This window comes from Zosterops lateralis (genome assembly GCF_965231275.1).
Source record: "Zosterops lateralis genome assembly, chromosome: 4".
NCBI classification, from domain to species: Eukaryota; Metazoa; Chordata; class Aves; order Passeriformes; family Zosteropidae; genus Zosterops; species Zosterops lateralis.
The window spans coordinates 22872261-22890749 of record NC_139765.1 but is presented as its reverse complement, the minus strand read 5'-3'; the positions used below and the strand labels follow the sequence as shown (position 1 = coordinate 22890749).

The window sequence follows — 18489 nt, the reverse complement described above, 5'->3', positions numbered from 1 at the left end:
TTGAAACTTCCTTGAATCCCTGCTGGCAATGGGAACCAGTCCCAGTCCTAGGGCCTAGGCTGAAGGGGGTTAAAAGCAGCCCCTTCACCTTGGGTAGTCAGGCTGTGCTCCCAGCTTAGCCCTTGATACCCTCCCAAAGAATCATGTTCCCCAGCACTTCCCTGGGCCATCGGTGCTCTCCACCACAGGGAAAGGGAGGCAAAGGGAGGTTGCTTGGGAGGCAGACTGGCACTGCCCAGCTAGCTAAGCAGCAGCAGTGCTGTTTCCCCTGCTGCCAGGGTTCTTCCAGGCTCTCTCTTTATCCAGCTTCTCTCCCCTGAGGCCTTCAAAATCCAGCCTTAACTTGTTTTGGACATCAGTGAGAAGTGGAGCAGAGGGCTCCAGGGCAAACATAAATGACCCTCTCTGTGCTGCACACCCCAGCCCCAGTTCTTTTTACCTCCTAGGCTAGTGGCTGCCTGCTTGGAGGAATGAGTGAGTCACAGGTTAGGTAACAGGCACGACACAATTAGCAGCCCTGGGCACCAATTACCTGTACAAAGCTGTAACAGCCCTGTGCAAACTGCTGTGTAAAGAGTCACTGAGAGCAAGATTTCCCCCTCCAGGGAGGGAATTGTTGAGGTGGCACCTGTGTCACCCTGGGAAGTCACCAGCCCTGTCCACAGTGGGCCCCTGCCCCAGCAGAGTTTCCTGGCACCATGCTCTGTATGAGGTAGCTTTGAATTGTATTTGTAATATCTTCTGGACCCATCACTAAGGAGCCGTGCCTGTGCTCCACTTGAGCCTCCCAAATGATCTCCTAAGCCAGAGCTGGGAGGTGCTGCAGGATGCCTTTGAGCTATAGAAGCTTCCTTTACAGGTGCCTGAGGCTGCTGGCATGTGGCTGGAGCACTCACGGAGGTTAATTTCTGGTTCAGAAGCATTGGCCAGCCATGTGAGCAATCCCAGTCACACCAAGATTACATCCCTGCAGTAATGTAAGGCCTGAAGGTGAATGACTCCCCCGTGCCCCAAATCAGTGTAAGAAAGCATCAGTATTCAAAGGGATCTAAGAATAAAACCTGCAGGGACTCTCCAAAGAGATATGGGAGATGCTCTGGAGACGTTCTTGCTTCAGGGGAAGGCAGGAGTCTTTAAGACTTGGAGAAATACAGGGGAGGAGGGTAGAGAAGTGGATTCACTGGTTTCTTCCTTGCAAAAGTAAAAAGTTGTAGCCAGGGACAGGGGCAAAGTGAAAATGTCTGAGATGTGGAGAAACTGAGCATATGGCTTTAGCTCTGCAGGGTGGTCTTCCCTGTGTGCCTGGGACATGTCTGTGGCTGGACACATGGTGGGAGTGTGGAACAGAGGGATGCTGGCAGGCTGTTCTGCTCCTCTTTTCTAAGGCCCCATGATCTGACATGTGCATGGGGCGGGGTGTCCTTCGCCACATGCAGCCATTACACACCCCCGCCAATTCTCCTGGGCCCCAATTTATTGCTTTTTATTTTTATTTTTTTTGGTATGCTGAGATTGGATGCCCACAGCTTGTAGGTCCCTGAGGAGGCGCTCTGATTTTGGCATCTTATGTAGAACACTACCATCCTGCTGTCCCCACGCTTGCTGCACAGAGAAGCTGAGATGGGGGTATGGATATCATCCCCCTCCTGGGCTGGTCGTCTCTCTGTATCTCTCTGGCTACTCTGTAAAGTGGCCAACAGGTAGTGTGAAGGGGACTGCATTGTCACCTACCCCATATCCAACTAAACCAGCAAAAGCGTGCAACAATCTGTGGTGCTGACCCCTAAATTTCCTTTCCATAGTGATATTTGTCCTTGGGAGGGGCTCTCACACCTTTTGAGGGCCTCCGATATCCCTATCCCTTGCTGGGAACTAGAGGGCTAGAACTGAAAGTGGCTCAGGGGAGACCAGTGGTGAAGGATGGGGGTGAGGAAGGAGGTGGAGGTGGAACTTTGCTGCTGAGCCTGCAGGTCTCTCAGATTTTCCAAAGAGAGGACATCCCCTTTCCTTGCCCAGGGAAAGAGAAGCTACATCGTGGACAGCATGAAAGCCACAAGGGACAAGTTGCTGAGCTCAGCACTGCTTCAGGGAGCAAAGACCTGGGTGGGATATTAACTCAGCAGTGACACTGCACACCCTCTCCCCCCACCCACCACCCCCTGTACTCCCCCAGAAGTGTTCAAGGCCAGGTTGAATGGGGCTCTGAGCAACATGGTCTAGTGGAAGGTGCCCCTGCCCATGGAACTGGATGATCTTTAAAGTTCCTTCCAACCCAAGTCATTCTGTGACTGAAGGGGAGGCAGTAGGCCCTTCCTTATGCTTTTGGTTGCTGGTGTACCTCTTCCTGTGAGTGTCACTGATTCTGCAGCCATCTGGGCAGCAGAATGTCCTTGGACATCCTGGTGGGGATGTGAGATGCAGGAGAGGGTGGGAGTTGCAGGGCTGGAGGCAGAGGAAAAGGGACCTTCCAGAGCAGAGTCATGGTTTAGGGAGGTGGCTGTCAAAAGTGGGGGTCACACCCCAGCTTGAGACTCGGGTGTGGTGGTGGGAGGGACAGCAAGGAGCCCACGATCCTGTTTTGGGAGGCAAGCTGGGACTAAAAGGCAGGGGCAGAAGTTCAGATCTGTGTCTGTAGGAAAAGTTTGGGGCTGAGGGAATTCCTGAGGAAATATTGTTCTTCGCAAGAACAACAGAGGACCCTGCACCTTAACTTCCCCAGAGCCCACATCAGTATCACCGTCCCCTCCTCTCTCAAGAGCACCGGGATGAGCAGGGCTGCAGAGATCGGGCTGAACTGTCACAGAGGAGCGGGGAAATCAGTCAAGCAACAGGTTTGTCCTCCCAGACCTGCCGTTTGTAACCTTGGAGGTGTCCCAGAGCGGGGATGCCCTGGTGAGGCAAACCCACTGTCAGACGCAGGCCTCCCTCCTCCATCCGTCCTCCCTCGGGCTGGCGCCCCGCCCCGTGCCGGGAGGCGGGACCGGAGCTGGCAGGGAGCGAGAGCTGCCGGAGGGAGCGGCTGAAGAGGAGGCGGCCCGCACGCTGGACCGTGACCCTGCCGCGCTGCGCCCGCCCGAGCTGCTGGCTCGCCTGTGTGGGCTGGTGTCTTCTGGGCAGCTGATGCCTTCGGTCCGGGCTTCCCATTCATGGCTCTGATCTCCTTTGCCACCCCCTCAGCACCCAGCCTGGGGCACTCAGCCTCTCCGTCGGGAGCAGGGATGCTCGCTTTCCTCCTGGCAAGCTGTGCCAGCCACGTGCTGTCTCCTCCGAGTATTTTCCAGTCGTGTGTCCCTGCCTCGCTGTGTTATTGAGTCCTCTGTGGTCTGTGAAAATCCCCTCTGCTTTACTGGCATCCTTCAGGTCTGCTGACTCTTTGGCTTCTTGGTCTTTGCCCACCCTGTTCCTTGACCACATCCTGTTCAGACCTTGCTCTTGACTAATCCTGCCCCTTCCGAGGCTTCGAGAAGAGCAGACAGTGTCACGTGGAGGTACAGGCAGAGTTCGTCTTTGTTCAATAGGATACTGGCTGCGGCGGGGTCGACTTGGTAGCCATGGGCCGTCGGCTCATCCGTGGTGTCTCTGGAGCCGCAGTCTTCCTTGTCAAGTGTGGCTCTCCTCTCCATGCGGCACCGTGGAGCTCGGGAAGCAGCTCGGTACCCAGGGATTGGAGCGGGGGTGTTGGAGACACCAGAGCAGCAGAGTGAAGGGAGCCCAGAGGGAGCTGGTGGCAGGGGGCAGAAGGATCTCAAACTCCATTCTCCAGAAGCATACAGGACTGAGGGAAGCCTGACGCTTGAGGACATTTTCATAGCTGTGAAGACAACCAAGAGGTTTCACCAGAGCAGGATGGAGCTGCTCCTGGACACGTGGATATCCCAGGCCAGCCAACAGGTGAGTTTCTGGATTCTGACTAGAGAGAAACCATTAGTAATGGGGCAGGGATGGGGAGGCAGGGCAAGGGGATAAAAGCCAGAGGAAAGGGAGGCTGGGCACTGTAGTACTTTGCCTCATTTTCTTTATTTCTCACTTCACATTCAAAGGGAGATGATACCCAGCGTAATGTTTCACCAATAGCTGCTTCATGGGAAAGGCTGGTGAACATGCCATGCCAGACTGAATGCACAGACCATCCTGTGTCTGTATGAAATGATGGCTTTCTACCTCCTAGTGCCATGAGTTTGTTGGGTTTGGACCTGACAGACTCCCCTGGCCCTTTGTCAGGATGCCTACACTGTGCCTGGGCACCCATTGCTCTGGAAAGGTGCAGTGCAGTGGGCAAGAGAACAAGGCAGGCAGGCTCCTGGAGGACCTCCTATAGTTAGCACTGTTCACCCCTCAACACATGAGCACAATCCATGCTTTCCTTTCTTGGGCAGATGCTTTCGTGTGCGTGATCATGAAGTGATACAGGTTTGGGTGGGTTGGTTTGTTTGTGGTTTTTTTGGTTGTTTGGTTTTTTTCTTTTTTTTGGAGCCCGATGTTTCCATCCTTTGCTAAAACAGTTTGGAGAGTTTCCTTCCTGCTAGAGAAACTGATGTGGGGCATCACATTAGTGGTGCTGTGCAGACTGGCTTACTGGTGGGCAGGAGTACTCCCCAGAGGTCCAGTGCTTTTCTCCCTCCCTCGAAGAGCTGCTCCTCAAGAAAGGAGAAATCCTGTGGCTGCCCTGAAGGTGGTTTGTTTTTGGGTTTTTTTTTTGCCTCTGCCTGTGTGTGATGGGTTCCTATAAGGCAAATTCAGGCCCCAAGGGGGAGGGGGGACAGGGGTAGAGGTACTGGGTAGGAGAGTGCCTGAAGCAATGCAGGGTTTTCTGGGTAAGGGTGGTTTTCCACTTCATGGTGCTGCAACTGTCTGGTCTGCTGCAGTCGTCACAGGAAGCCATGTCCTATTTTGAGCACGCTTCCTCTCCTGGCTTTGTGTTTCTCTCAGCATCTGAGATGCCCTGCTTCCTCCTCCAGATGCACTTCTCCTCTCTGGCCGGCTCCAACCCAGCAGCCTCTTGGAGAAACCAAACCCAACCACATGGCTGCACTAGGATTAGGATATTGCTTGTTGGGCCTTCCCAGTGGGTTTTTAAGGAGAAATTCACCTATCCCTCCTTTGTGTGACAAATCAGTGCCTGGCCATTCTGCTGAAGATGGGAATTAGATACTAGCTCCCCAGATTCATCTGATCCCCTCTGGTATGCAAGTGATGTCCAAACCTTGGAAGAGGTTTTGAATTTTCCATGCTGTTGCCAGCCTCTGGAAAGCTACACAGAATGAGCAGGAAAATAGGTAGAAAAGGGTAGAATGGGAGTGTCACTCATTTTTAAACAGTTTTTTCAGTCTTATCAATTTTTGTTGCAAGCTTGGTATTTTCCTCCTCCCTCCTTAATTTTTTGTCGTTTTCTTCTGCTTTTTTAAATGAAATGGCTTTGAGGGAAGGAGTGTGGGACCAGAAAGGGAGGTAAAGAGAAGAACATGAAAGTCAAATTTTTTTTTTTTTTATATATATATATATATATTCCTGCTTAAGGGTTTTTTTAAAGTTTACAGGAAAGGGTTAGTTTTTGAAAATTTGACAGTATAGAAAACCTCGCTTAACAAAAAAAAAGACAGCTTTCAATTTGCAAAGGACATTTGATTGTTGTGGGGACAGGAATAGTGCACCAGACCTCCTATTATTGAGCCCTAATGGAGAGACATAGACTTTAGGAGCCTGTCCCGGAGAAATTCACATCTCAGAAGTCCTTATGTGCAGAGGCTGCCTTCTCCTAGGGCTGGTACAGCATCTTACTCTCTCACTCGCCCTTAATCATGGCTGGAGATCAATTCAGTGAGTCTTTCTCCACCAGGGCAATTTTAGCAGCTGGCTGTGTTGCTGATGCCAAGCCTGGCTTCAGAGCTGGATACCTGCATGGTTTCCTCCTGGAGGAAGCAACACAGACCTCCTAGGTCAGGCTTAGGTGACTGTAACAGGAGGCAGGAACAGCTGTGGTTTTGATTGCAAGGACAGACTGTATGGGAGCCAAATTAAAAATCCTTTGTGTTGGACTCTGTTGTGGTAGAGAACAAGAGAGAGAGAGATCATCTCTGGAAATGCTCTGTTTAATCTGAAGACATGCAATTGGTGAGAGATGGGGAAGTGCGAGATGGGCACTCTTTGCTGAACCATGCTCTGCCTCTTGAGAACTGATCCATGTCAAACTTCCCACTGGAGATAGCTATGAAAGTCATTTTAGTGAAAGGCTTTTTCCTCAGCGAAAGCTTAATCTAAATAGAAGTGTGGCTTCTGATGATTGTTTAGCTGGGCAGAATCTTGGAGTGACTTACACTCCTGGCCCCAGTAGTTTTGATGGAGATAAGTACAACTTTCTGATGTTACGTTGGTAACGTAAACTTTATCTAGCACTTCCCCTCCTTTTAGAAGCCCACACACCCAGCCAATTGAAACAAAACCTTTGAATGGCCCATCCTGAACTGGCTTTCAGATTTTCAGTGATGTGAATGCACCACAGATTTTGCATCTGTTGTCTATGCAGGACACAACAGTAATCCTGCTGATGTGTTTGCATTTGGGAGAAGATTTCTTCACACAGAAAGAATGCCCTGGGGGTCTAGCCCATGAACATGGCCCTGGATTGTCAGGTTCCACATCTTTATTCCCTTTTTCTAGTTTTTTATTGCCAGGCTATTTCCCCAATTCAGGGTGAGGAGGTCTCAAAGTCTAGTGTTTATCCCTTCCCTGGGCTCTTATGTTCATGAAGAGCTGCCAGAAAAAGCTGTTTGATACAGTGGCTCCATATCTCTGCTTACACTGCTATCCAGCAGAAATCCTTTCCTACACAGACATTTTCTCCACTCCAGAATGGAGGGATACTTTCTGTGCTTCATCTCTCGCAGCAACTGCTGTTCCAGGTTTCCCACCCGCAGGGGTGTGAGGGATGAAGAGATGAGGATGGAGGCAGCTGCATGTGCTATTGTGATCTTCTTTTGCATTTCCCGAGCACAGCCAGGTGTGCCATGGAGATCAGAGTTTGAAAGTGCCAGAAAAATCAGACTTGCCTAGTCCCCCCACTCATATTTCCTCTTTTTCAGTTATTTAGGATAATCTGGTGTTGCATGTGGTGACAGTATATTTTCATCCTTGGGTTCCACAGAAACGTATTAAATGTCTGCAAAAAAACCATTTCCCATCAAGAGAAAACTGGTAACTTCAGAATATTTTTACAAGTAGAAAATTTGGAAAAGATGCAGATCGGTATTTTAAGTCAATCAAATGTGATGTTTGTTAGACACATGGTATCTAGTTGGTTTTATATCTGTAAGCAAGTAATTTCCTGCAACAATATTTCTTGGGTTTTTTTTTGAAAATGTCAGAAAGTTTCAACTGTTTCAGATTTTGTTTTTCTTAAGATGAAAATATTTGCTGTAGTGGAAATTTCTAGCTCTGATATACTGGCAATGGAAATTCCATGCTACTGACAATCCTTGCCTTGCCTAAAAGTTGTGATATGGCCCCCTGACCCAGAGCAGTTTCTTTACCTGAGGCTTAGTTAATTGCTTCTTGTCACATGATCCTCTTGAAAGTTGTTTTAACCAAGAGACTTTCCTGGTGGGGCAAGGTAGGAATGTGTGCATACTCCATTGCTGCAGCTCAGCTGTTGGAGGGTAATTCCCCAAGCGCTGTGGCTCCTCTTTGTGAGATCATGAAACCATCCTGCTGTCTCTGCTTGAGCCAGGTGATCTCTGAGGGTCCTTCATTGCCTTGTTTTCACGTATACAACATTTCTCCTGCTATGTCCTCTAGATAGGAATACATCTCCCAAATGCTGGGTGGATGTGGGGAGATGTAGAGACTTGTGTCTCCCTGCCAGAGCCTTTGGGAGCAATGATGGCTCCTGCAGTTGTTGTCTGCCTGCCTTTTTTTCCCTTCGTGCCTGTGCAGGTGCTGTGTTTAACCAGCCTGTGGGCAGCTGGTGGGGAAACTGTTTATGGCTCGTGACTTCTATTTCATTTCATAAAAGCTCATTTTCTGCCTGAGGAAAGCTTTTCTCCACCAGCCCTGATCCTGGCCTGGCTCTGAAGAGGGGAAGATGTGCGACATAATGGCAGCAAGGGGGATTAGAGAAGCCTGGGAGTGGAGAAAGAGGAGGAGGAGGAGGGGGCAGAAAGTTGGCAGGGGGTTGTGCACACTTCACACACAAGCAGATGTTCTTTTAACCCAAGCATCATTTAACCACAATGCTTTAATTTTTTTATGATTGACACCTAATCCAGGGCTACCTCGCCCCCTCACTCAGTGTCATGGGTCCTCTGTTCCCAAGGCAGGGGGATGGGGGTGAAAATGAAGACACACAAGTGCTGATGGTTGTGTCCTACAGGAAGGGGGATCACAGCCATCTTTCTGTTCATCTGCTGCCTGGGAGTGGGTTCAGCAGCAGAGGATGGAGTGAGGCAACCACGTCAAGTGTGTCCAGCTGTGGAAAGAAACCAGGAACAGCACCAGCTCCATGTCTGAGAGTAATCTCTTCTCCTTGTTTCCCCAGACCTACATCTTCACTGATGAAGAAGATGGTGCCTTGAAAAGGAGAATAGGTAATGACCTGTCCTATGACACCACCTTTCTACTCCATCTTCAGCCCCTGAACTGCCCCGGCCTTGAGAGGGGGTCTGGTGTAAGAGTTGGCTGTCCTGCACCAGCACTGCCCACTGAAACTTGCGCCTTGCTGTGTCCTGTGGTGGCGATGATTTGGTGTAGTTGGCTTACCCCAGGGCATGCAGCCGACTGGAGGCAGAGTACTGTCTGCTTTAAAGCATCCATGGGTAGAAGCAGCACATGCCAGAGCCCCTCAACCTCTGCATCATGGTTGGCAATGGGCAGGTTGGAAGTGTTACGGCAGGCATCCTGGTCTTGGCCAAGTTGCTTGGCTTTGTCCAGATTTCATCTCCTGGTAGGGGGAGGAGTGGAACTCATGTCACCATGTGCTTGGGTGCATTTAGGGGGCCATGAGGAGACTGTGAACAAACCCCTTCCCTCCTGCCCAGATGTCTTCCCTGTGACCATGCAAAGTAGGCTGGCTCTGAACTTTGCCTTCTCTGGCAGGTGGCCATGTGATCTTCACCAACTGCTCTGCTGAGCACAGCCACCAGGCCCTGTCCTGCAAAATGGCTGCAGAGTTTGACGCCTACCTGGCCAGTGGCCTGAGGTGAGGCAGGACTGCTGTGGGGGGACCTCTGAGAGCAAGAGGCACCTTCCTTACTGCAAACTTCTTGTGTCTTCCTGTCTGCCCCAGCTGGTTTTGCCACTTGGATGATGACAACTACCTTAACCCTCGGGTGCTCCTGAAGCTCTTGTCCTCCTACATGGAGACGTGGGATGTTTATCTGGGCAAACCCAGCCTGAACCGACCCATCTGGGCCTCAGAAACGCTGCCAAACAACCAGACGGTACAGCCGGTGGTGGTGGTGGTGTAGGGGCAGTGGGTTGTTTTGTTGCTCTGGCTCACATTTGTTGTGGTTTAACAAAAGCCAGCAGCTTGCTCACTCTCCCACCAGAGGGAGTGGGGAGAGAATCGAAAGGGCAAAAGGTAGAAAACTCATGGGTTGAGATAAAGACAGGGAAAGCAAAAGCCATGAACACAAGTAAAGTAAAACAAGGAATTAAATCACTGCTTCCCATGAGCAGGCAGGTTTTTAGCCACCTCCAGGAGAGCAGGGCCCCATCACATGTAATGGTGGCTTGGGAAGACTCCAAATGTCCCCTGCTTCCTCCTTTTCCCCACACTTTATATATTAAGCATGATGTCATATAGTCTGGAATATCCCTTTGGTCAATTGAGGTCATCAGTCCTGGCGATGTCTCCTCACAACCTCCCTTGCACCCCCAGTTTCCTAACCATTGTGGCAGTAGGAAAGCAAAAAGGCCTTGGGTGTGTGTAAACCCTGCTTAGCAATAACAAAAGTATCTCCGTATCATCAACGCTGTATTCAGCACAAATCCAAAACACAGCCCTACTGTGAAAAAAGTTAACTCTACACCAGCCAAAACCAGCACAGTATTGCGAGGAGAGACAGGTCCCAAGAGCAATGGCAACAGCTGAAAGCTTGTCATCTTGTCTGACCATGGCTGTGGGTATTGACTAAATTTGATGATCCAAGGGGCAGAGGCCCACATTGCTGCTCTGCCTTTGAGTATGTGTCTGACAGGACATAAACCTGCCCTAGGCACCCCATCTGTTGCTGCAGCAGGAGCGACTGGCTGTTCTATTTATGAGGAAGTGAAAATCCATGCTGTACTGCTAGCAAGTCCTGGGCAGCAGTCAGGGAACTGGGGTGACAATAGGGCTGTGTTTGTCCTGATATCAAAGCCAGGGTTCCAGCATTCCCATCTCTGGGAGTATGATATTATCTGAGTCTCTGCCATTGATTTTCTCTGGTGTTTCTCTCCAGAAATCCGTGCACTTCTGGTTTGCCACGGGAGGGGCTGGGTTCTGCATTAGCCGCAAGCTGGCAAGGAAGATGATGCCCTGGGCCAGGTGAGCTGAGAGTGTGGGAGCCTTTGGGGATGAGCGACATGGCTGCACATTAATTCCTGGCAGCGTCAGACCTGGATTTGTGCATGTGGTGTTTGCAAAGGTGCAGAGTGCCACGTGCCACATGTCTGCAAGATGTGAGACTGGAGGAACGATGTACGGGGTGGGTCTGCCGATTGAAGACTGGCAAGAGCAGGCACATCACTAAAGATGGTCACAGGATGATGGACTCCTCTTTCCCCATCTCCTTAAGGCTCTTGTTTACTCCCCACATTCCTTCCCATCCCTTTCAGCTTTGTCTGACTCTTTTCCCATCTGTCTATCTCATCTCCCCTTCATCTGCCTTTTCCCAGATTTCTGTACCTCCTTCCTGAGCTAATTTTCTGTTCTCTCACCCCAAACCCTCTTTGGCTTCTAAGGTGTCCACTGTCATTTCCTCAGCTTGATGCATGGAGAACAGAGGTAGGTCCCAAGGTCATGTTATCCCAGCCTAGAACAAGATTATGTATTCCTAGGTTATACACAGGCGTGTACACTGGTAGGCATTGGCTGTGCCAGCCTTAACCAGATCTGAGCATACCCAGAAGGACAGATCTGATTCACACTAAGTGGCTGCTTTAGCCAAAGGCCATGATATGTATTTTATGGTAGATCCAGATCCTAGATCAAGAGGATGATCTGTGATCTAGGGTAAAGCGAAAGTGGCACAGATAGACAATGCCTAACCTGGCATAAAATCTGCCACTACTGTTTTTAAAATGCTTAAAAGACATTGCAGTGTAAATAATCCTAATTCCAGAAGTCTTAAAATTAGCTTTAGCCTGTCATCAAAAGGTGGCCAAGTGTATGGTGTTACATTACAGTAGATGGCTTATCCAAGCTGCATGTCCTGCTTTTTCTTCCCCCTGGACCTAGCCATGTGCTCCCACTGTTTCTTCTGTGGTGGCTTGTCTGACACCCCAGGGATTCAGTGCACTTCACCAAACACGTGGAGAAGTGACTCAGCAAAGTCTGTCAGCTCTCTGCATCAGCTTACCAAGGACCTGGATTATATATCAGGGACAGCATGGCTGGAAATGGTGAAAGAGCAACCCCATTCCTGAGTATTTACAGGTGGAACTCAGGGACTTCTTGCTTAGTTACAGGATTTACTCTGGTTTCCAGAGATCTCTTGCCCAAGTGGATGCCTACATCTGCCCCTACCCTTTTTCTAATCCATGCAGCCCTATTCTCTTCCAGTGGCAGGAACTTCCTGAGCACTTCTGAGCTCATCCGCCTGCCGGATGACTGCACTGTGGGTTACATCATTGAGTGCAAAGTCGGCGGGCAGTTGATTCCCAATACACTCTTCCACTCTCACCTGGAGAACCTGCAGCTCATCCCCACCTCTCAGCTCATGCAGCAGGTGAGGAGGGGAAAGGAATCAAGAGGGAGGTGTGTGAGGAAGGAGAACTGGAGGGGAGCTTACAGGCATGTTGTTCCCCTGATGGCAATGATGTGCATTGAATCAATCATCCGCTCTTCTGGGGAGACTTTCCTGACAAGTGCTTCTTTGAAATAAGGAGCAGATGTTGCCTGCAGCACAGTTGCCAGTCACAGTGCCCTGGGATCAGTGGTGGGGAGCACATGTATGGAGAGTGATGGGAGGATTGAGGGCATCCCTGGGAGAATGTGGCACAAGGACAAGCAGAAATGATGATTGATTGGGAAAGGGCCTTTGACATGGCACTGTGACTGCCTTGCAAAGGACTCTTGGGCAAAAGACTGGTAGGGTGGACCATCATGGCAAGGAAGAAGGGAGAGATGTAGAAGACAGAGATTAAGCCAGCAGAGAAAGAACTAGAATGGAAGTTTTTTGTCATCCACAGCAAATTCCTGCCTCCTGAACTCATCTCATTCTCTGCTCCTTTCTCACCACTGCTTTGTAGGTCACCCTCAGCTATGGTGTGTTTGAGAACAAACTCAATGTCATTGAGCTCAGCGGTCCCTTCTCAACCCAGGAGGATCCCTCAAGGTATGAGGCATGGGTGCTCTGGGTGTTGCTGCTGTGTGAGCCCTCAGACCACAGGCTGGGTGGGGGGGGCAGCCCAACGGGGTGCAGGAGGGCTAGAGAGAGGGACAGAAACCTTACAGTCACATGGCTTACTGGGTGAGGGGCACCCCAGCATTAAGCTGTTTGTGAATGCTTATAAACTTTGCAAACCTTTTTGGGTGACTGGGAAGAAATGAAGCATTCAAAACATTTTATTTGGACAATGCCTAAGCCACAAGTATTGCTGTTTATTTCCCATTTTGAGGCTGAACAAGCTAACCTTTTACTTCAGGTACAGGAACAGAAATGTTCTTTTAAACTCAGGAAAGGAAATTCTGCTTGTTTTTTCATTTTATGCTTTCTGAGAAAACTTAAGGGAAAAAAGAAAAAGGTTCACTTCAGGCTGACGTTCTTTGATTTACCTTCTCCTCTTTGAGTGAACAAACCCAAAGTCGTTATTTGCAGAGCATGAGTAGGAAGATCCTGGCTGGAGATAGCAAGAGTGGGAAGCAACTAGGTGATGAAAAGAGCATCAGCAGAACCATGTAGCTGGTGCAGTGCCCATCTCCCTGCCCATGATCAGGGTGAGCTGTGGGCTTGGGCTCCATGGGCTAAAGCTGGATTTGGGTATCAGAGACTTTGCTGAGAAAAGACATCTTGAGGTGAACAACCAGTCCCGAGCTCTGTGGTGCAGGGTGGGCACCTGATGTAGAATGGGGTATGAGAGAAAGGTCTTTCATCTTCTAGCTTTGTGCTGGTGTAAAAGCTGTCCTGTGACCTTACTTTGCTTTCTCCCCAGCAGGTTTCGATCACTCCACTGCCACCTCTATCCAGACACATCCTGGTGCCTGCAGACTGCTGGCTGGTGATGCCTGAGGCTCAGCTACAGCAGATCCAGGTGACACCTGTTCACCTGTTGGGAGTGGGACACTGAAGAAGATTGGTGCTCCCAATTTCACCTTCACTGTGGTGGTCTTGGGGCCCTGTGATAGCTTTCTTGGTCCTTGCTCAATACTGGTGACACAGAAAAAGAGACAAGGTCTGATCCAAAGATGGATAAGATGGGCTGAACACATGAATGAGCTTCTCATCTCTGCTGGGATGTGAAAGGGATGGGAGCAGTATGCCTTCCGAGCAGATCAAGGATCGGATAATGACTGCTGGCATCTGGGTGGAGATGAGGACTTGCTGCTGCTGCTCTGTGCTCTGGCTGCATCTTGCTGGACTGAAGGGCCCTGTGTGTGTATACCTGGGGCCCAGCTCCTGGTGGGTGGCAGCATGTTGTGGCTCCAGACTCTCTGAGCAAGTCCTCTTCCTCCATATCTGTGCTTTTCCTACTGCCCATACTTTGCAGCCACAGACCTGCTGAGTCTCTGCACAGTCGAAGTCTATAGAAATGGAAAATGTGACCCATTTCTGTGCTGAATGAATCCTGGCAAAGCATAGTCCTTGCTCAACAGAGGGTAGATGGGCAAGAAGTACAAAGAATGAGGAATCCCCTGCTCTGCTGGGACAAAAGAGAGGGCATGGGATAAGGGAACCAGGAGGAAACTGAGTGAGATGGGGATGGTTCCCACATTGAATATTGGAGGTTTGATCTTCTTTGGTGCTGCATTATTCCTCTCCTTTTACCTTCTTGGTGTGTGATCAGGATAATCTCTTGCTCTAATTACCAACCTGTCGTCTGAGATAAGACTCCAGCTCCTATCTGTGAGAAGAGACATAAAGGATTAGAACTGGCTGAAAGAGAGGAGAAAGGAAGAGATGGAGAAGGAGCGCTCAGGAGTGGATTAGAGGTTACAGCTTTATAATCTTTTCTGTCTCCAACTAAAAAATCAAGTCATGAAGGAATGGAAAGAGCAAGGCAAAGAGCTTTTTTATTTCTGTAGGTCTTTCCTGCAGATGCTAAGAGCAGCTTTCTGTCTTCCTGCTCTCTCTGCTGAGCACAACAGAGGGACCCGCTGTTTGCGTCCAGCAGTGGACCCAAATAGCTTACAAGCATTCTGGCATGTTTGTGAAGGGTCCTTTTCTCAATTCAGTGCCTGGTGTGAAAGCTGAGTGATGGTCCTTGCTGGGGAATGAACTTTGGAATCATTTTGTCCTTGTACCCAGTTAAGTGGCTGGGGGAGGGTTTTTCAGGGAAAGCTGGAAGGCAAAGAAACTCTTTTAAATGGCAGGTGGTGCCACAAACAGGTATTTTTCTTTAAAGAGCATTTCAAAACAGACTGCTGGGATCTGTGAGAGATCCTGTAATCTCCAGATGAAAGGACAAATGCCCTTTCTCTAAAGAGCTGCTCAGCTTTGATGCTGCTGATGTGACTAAGCCTGCTGCTGGTGGGCTGGAAGAGCCAAAGGCAACTGTCACTGTGGCTCTGCTGTTTTGAAAAGTGGCCACTCTGTCACCTCCTTCCACCCCCAAGCACCAGCATCTCCTACACAGTGCACACAAAGTTTAAAGGAAAGGCATCAGAAAGACCTTCCACCTCTGCAAAGGGGAATCTAGAAAGGAACAAGCACTTTAATTTCTGAATAAAACAGAAGACAGGGACCTGTAGAGCTGTTTTCCAACCTGGTCATTCTTACTGGCATTTAGTCAGCCTGTGTAGCAGCACACAGCCTTGCTTTCTTCTGTTGTGCTTTCTTGCTGTTGCACAACAGGCCTTTGAAGTAGAAGTTCTTCCTGAGAGGGCACAGGGGTGAGCTGATGCCAGTGACCATTCCTTGAGTTGTGGAAAGCCCTTGGCTCACAGGGCTATGCCAGCCAAGAATCCATGTGGCACAAAACAGAGACACAGCTATTGAAAGAGGGATGCAGCACCAAGAAATCCTGTCCCACAGGACTAGTGGTTGGGTTTGAACACAACCAGAAGATGAAATACAGTTTTGTGAGAAGGAATGAGTCATCAAGAGAAACCTACACTACTTGGATATATCATTTTTTCCCATTCCAATTTTCAGCTATGTTAATAGAGACTTTGAGTTAAAAAGCTGGTCCTGTCTGTAGATGTCCTGGTGACAATCAGCAAAATGTGATTCATGTGAGGAAACTGGTACAGCAGCTTCACTTCCCTGGGGTAAAAGCAAAGCAAAGAAACTGAAAGCTTGCTTTGGATCCTGGCTTCAGCTGCTCTGAATTGACCTGGTGCTTTTTGCATGGCTGAAGATCAGATGTTTAATGGATTGAAACCTTGAGTGGCTGCATGGGGACCTGTTTAAGACTGGGTTTCATTGCTGGAGCAGTTAAGTGGCACTTTTGTGGAAAATATCTTGTCTCACAAGGAAACAGAACAGATGAGAAGATGTCTGGGGCAGGGCATCTCTTCAGCCATAGAGAAATGAATGACAGAAAAGTCCTGCTATGCCGGTGACGACAATATGCTGGAAAGAAAATAGCTTTTGAGTCGACGAAAGAAACCAGCTTTTCTCTAAGAACAGAGAGACAGCTTAATGGGATGTTCACCACATGAAATCTGATCGACGTTAAAACATGAGTTAAAATTAGTTTCAGGAATGGTTCCTGCCCCTGGGGCTTGCTGTCAGATGTTGTGGTTTTACAGTCTCGTTTTCCTAGTTTATGAAATTTTTTAGCTGCTTGGGAGAATGAGAAACAATCTTACATGAAACTTTTCAGGGAGCTGTATTTACTTATTCTCTTTCTCTTGATGTAACAAAGATTTTGGAAAAGTTCTGCTGGGTCTACTAATTTTTTTTTTTTTTTTTTTAATATCTCTACCTTTCTCTAGCTCACACTTCCTTTTCTCATTTCAGGATTTCAGGGGAAAACCCCCCAACCCTCCTCTCCCAAGAACAAAAAGTAATGGAGACATGGTCTTTATATTTTACTGAGAAAAATGGGGTCAAAGTCAAGGGTGTTGGCACGACCCTGCTGTTGTACAACATTAAGTGTAGTTCCAGGTTTCAAGTACAGACATCTCTGCCTGCCCCAACACCATAGCAACCGACACTATTAATGATGTTTAAACTGTATATTGAAAATTCAGAAAAAAGAGAAGGAGGAGGAAAAAAAGCAGTTACAGTATTTGAAATGTAAAATATTAAGTAAGGCTTTCATGTTAACAGTATCTTTTCTTCACTTTCCCCTTAGCATGAAGATTTTTTATAAGAAAAGCCCTATCTGACAGTACAAAAAAATGCTAATGACTATCTTTTCTTTAGGGGGAAAGAGAAGTTAGTTGAAATAGGTGGGAAACTGCAGTTGCTGCTAAAGACTTGAAGGGGAGAGAGAAGAATAGCAACACTAGACAATGGTTCTGTCTCTGGTGCCAACTCCTCTTAACAGTTGTGCTGCTGCAGAAAAACCAGATTCCTGAGCCACTGTGGGATTTGTACCCAGACTGCAGCCTTCAGCTCTGTCCTCAGGCTTCTTGCTAAGGAAGCAGCCTTCAAAAGGCGAGCAGTTTATCAGACAGAAGTCAAAGGATGAGAAATAGGTACAGGAAGAAAGGAGATTGGAAGGAAAGAAACCACCAAGCAAGGCCTTGGAGGAGCATGGGAATTTTAGCACTGCATTGAAAGTGCTCTTTGGGGGCTGCCCAGCAAGAGCGGGAAAGGAGGTGTTGCCTGGCTGACCCTGCAGGTCTGGACTTTTTTGTTATCAGGGTAACTGCAGCTCAGTAATGCCACTGAGGATGCCAGCCTGTGAGACAGAGTTTACCTTGGAAGAAGTGAGATCAATTTGGTTGGCCCTGAACCTCTTCTTTTTTAAATAACACTCCAGATAAGTCAGTGGCTTTTCATCAGTGTTATAGTAACTTGCTTACAACAAATTTAGCTTGTTAATTTACTTCTTCTGCCCTTGCTTACAATGCAGGCTTTTCAGACAGTCCAAAGTGGGATCAGCAGCTCTTTTAATTAATTTGTTAAATTTCTTTTGTCTTCAGTCTCTGAAGAACCCAACTTGACAGCTGGCTGTACACACTTCTGGGATGGATGCAAAGCTGAAGGATGGGTGCAAAGCTGTGCACCTCCATTCAGTAGGTGCACAGTCACAGGGATGCATGGACCCATCCTTATGTTTTTCCTTGAGGAACCTGCTAGCAGTTGGTGTCCGAGATGGAATCTCAGGCTAACTGAAACTTTCTCCTCTACCAAATGGTGCTCATCATTTGGCTCCACTGAAGAGGATGCAAGTGTTGCCATAGACATAAGCAAGGCCAGGAAGAAGAGCAGCATCGTAAATGTTCAAGTAACTGTGCCTGTTCTCACCAGCTGAATTTTTCCAGTAGACTTTCTGCCTAAATACCTGTGAGGTTAAAGGAGTGCAGAACAGAGCTGTTGATGCTCAGATGGCATTGCCTCTTAAGGCTGTTCCTTGACAGCCTGAGATTTTTTTTTCCCTTCCTGTTTGATCCAGCTTGGACTGCAAGAAAGCTGGCAACTTACCTCTCTCCCTGTTTGAACTGTAAGTGATTAATTACAGACCCCAAGAACAGGCTCCTTGCCTATCTCTTGTGTTTAAATTGTCTTCCAGAATTTTGCAAAGCTAAGGAGCCTCTTCCAATTTTACAGCTGACTGTGCCTCAGTTAAGCCTCTCTTAGTTTTGTTGGGAGCTGCATCTGATCCATAGTGAACTTTAAGAACAAATTAAACAGGATTTTCTGCCCTGACCCTTCTGCCACTGCTTGAAAACAAGACAGTGTTGATTTTAGCACTGTAGGAAAAAGGAGTGTGATGAAACAGGGCATTTGCATAGGGAGAGATGCTGCTATTCTGAAACCCTTTCCCCATCTCACCCCCGGAAGTGGGGCACAGAGAGAATCTGCAGCTGGTCCCTTTGGCCACATTGTATCAGATAGAGGATATGCCATGAAATATCCAGCAACTGCACTGGCAGAGAATTCAGCAGCCCTGGTTCTGAGCCAAGGCAAGCTTGTACTTTGTTCTGGACAGAGTGCCTACTTTGAATTACATACAAGCAGA

At 48.5% G+C, this 18489-nt stretch overlaps 1 protein-coding gene across 1 annotated transcript; it reads left to right on the top strand.

The window, feature by feature from the left end:
• The first annotated feature begins 3105 nt into the window (after nt 1–3105).
• On the top strand, nt 3106–16626 carry MFNG (MFNG O-fucosylpeptide 3-beta-N-acetylglucosaminyltransferase). The gene is given in 9 exon segments (XM_083859106.1): nt 3106–3602; nt 3604–3891; nt 8531–8579; nt 9088–9190; nt 9278–9431; nt 10434–10519; nt 11756–11921; nt 12445–12530; nt 13351–16626. Coding segments are annotated over 9 exon segments (1050 nt in total). The 5' UTR covers nt 3106–3551; the 3' UTR covers nt 13418–16626.
• The last annotated feature ends 1863 nt before the right edge of the window (nt 16627–18489 follow it).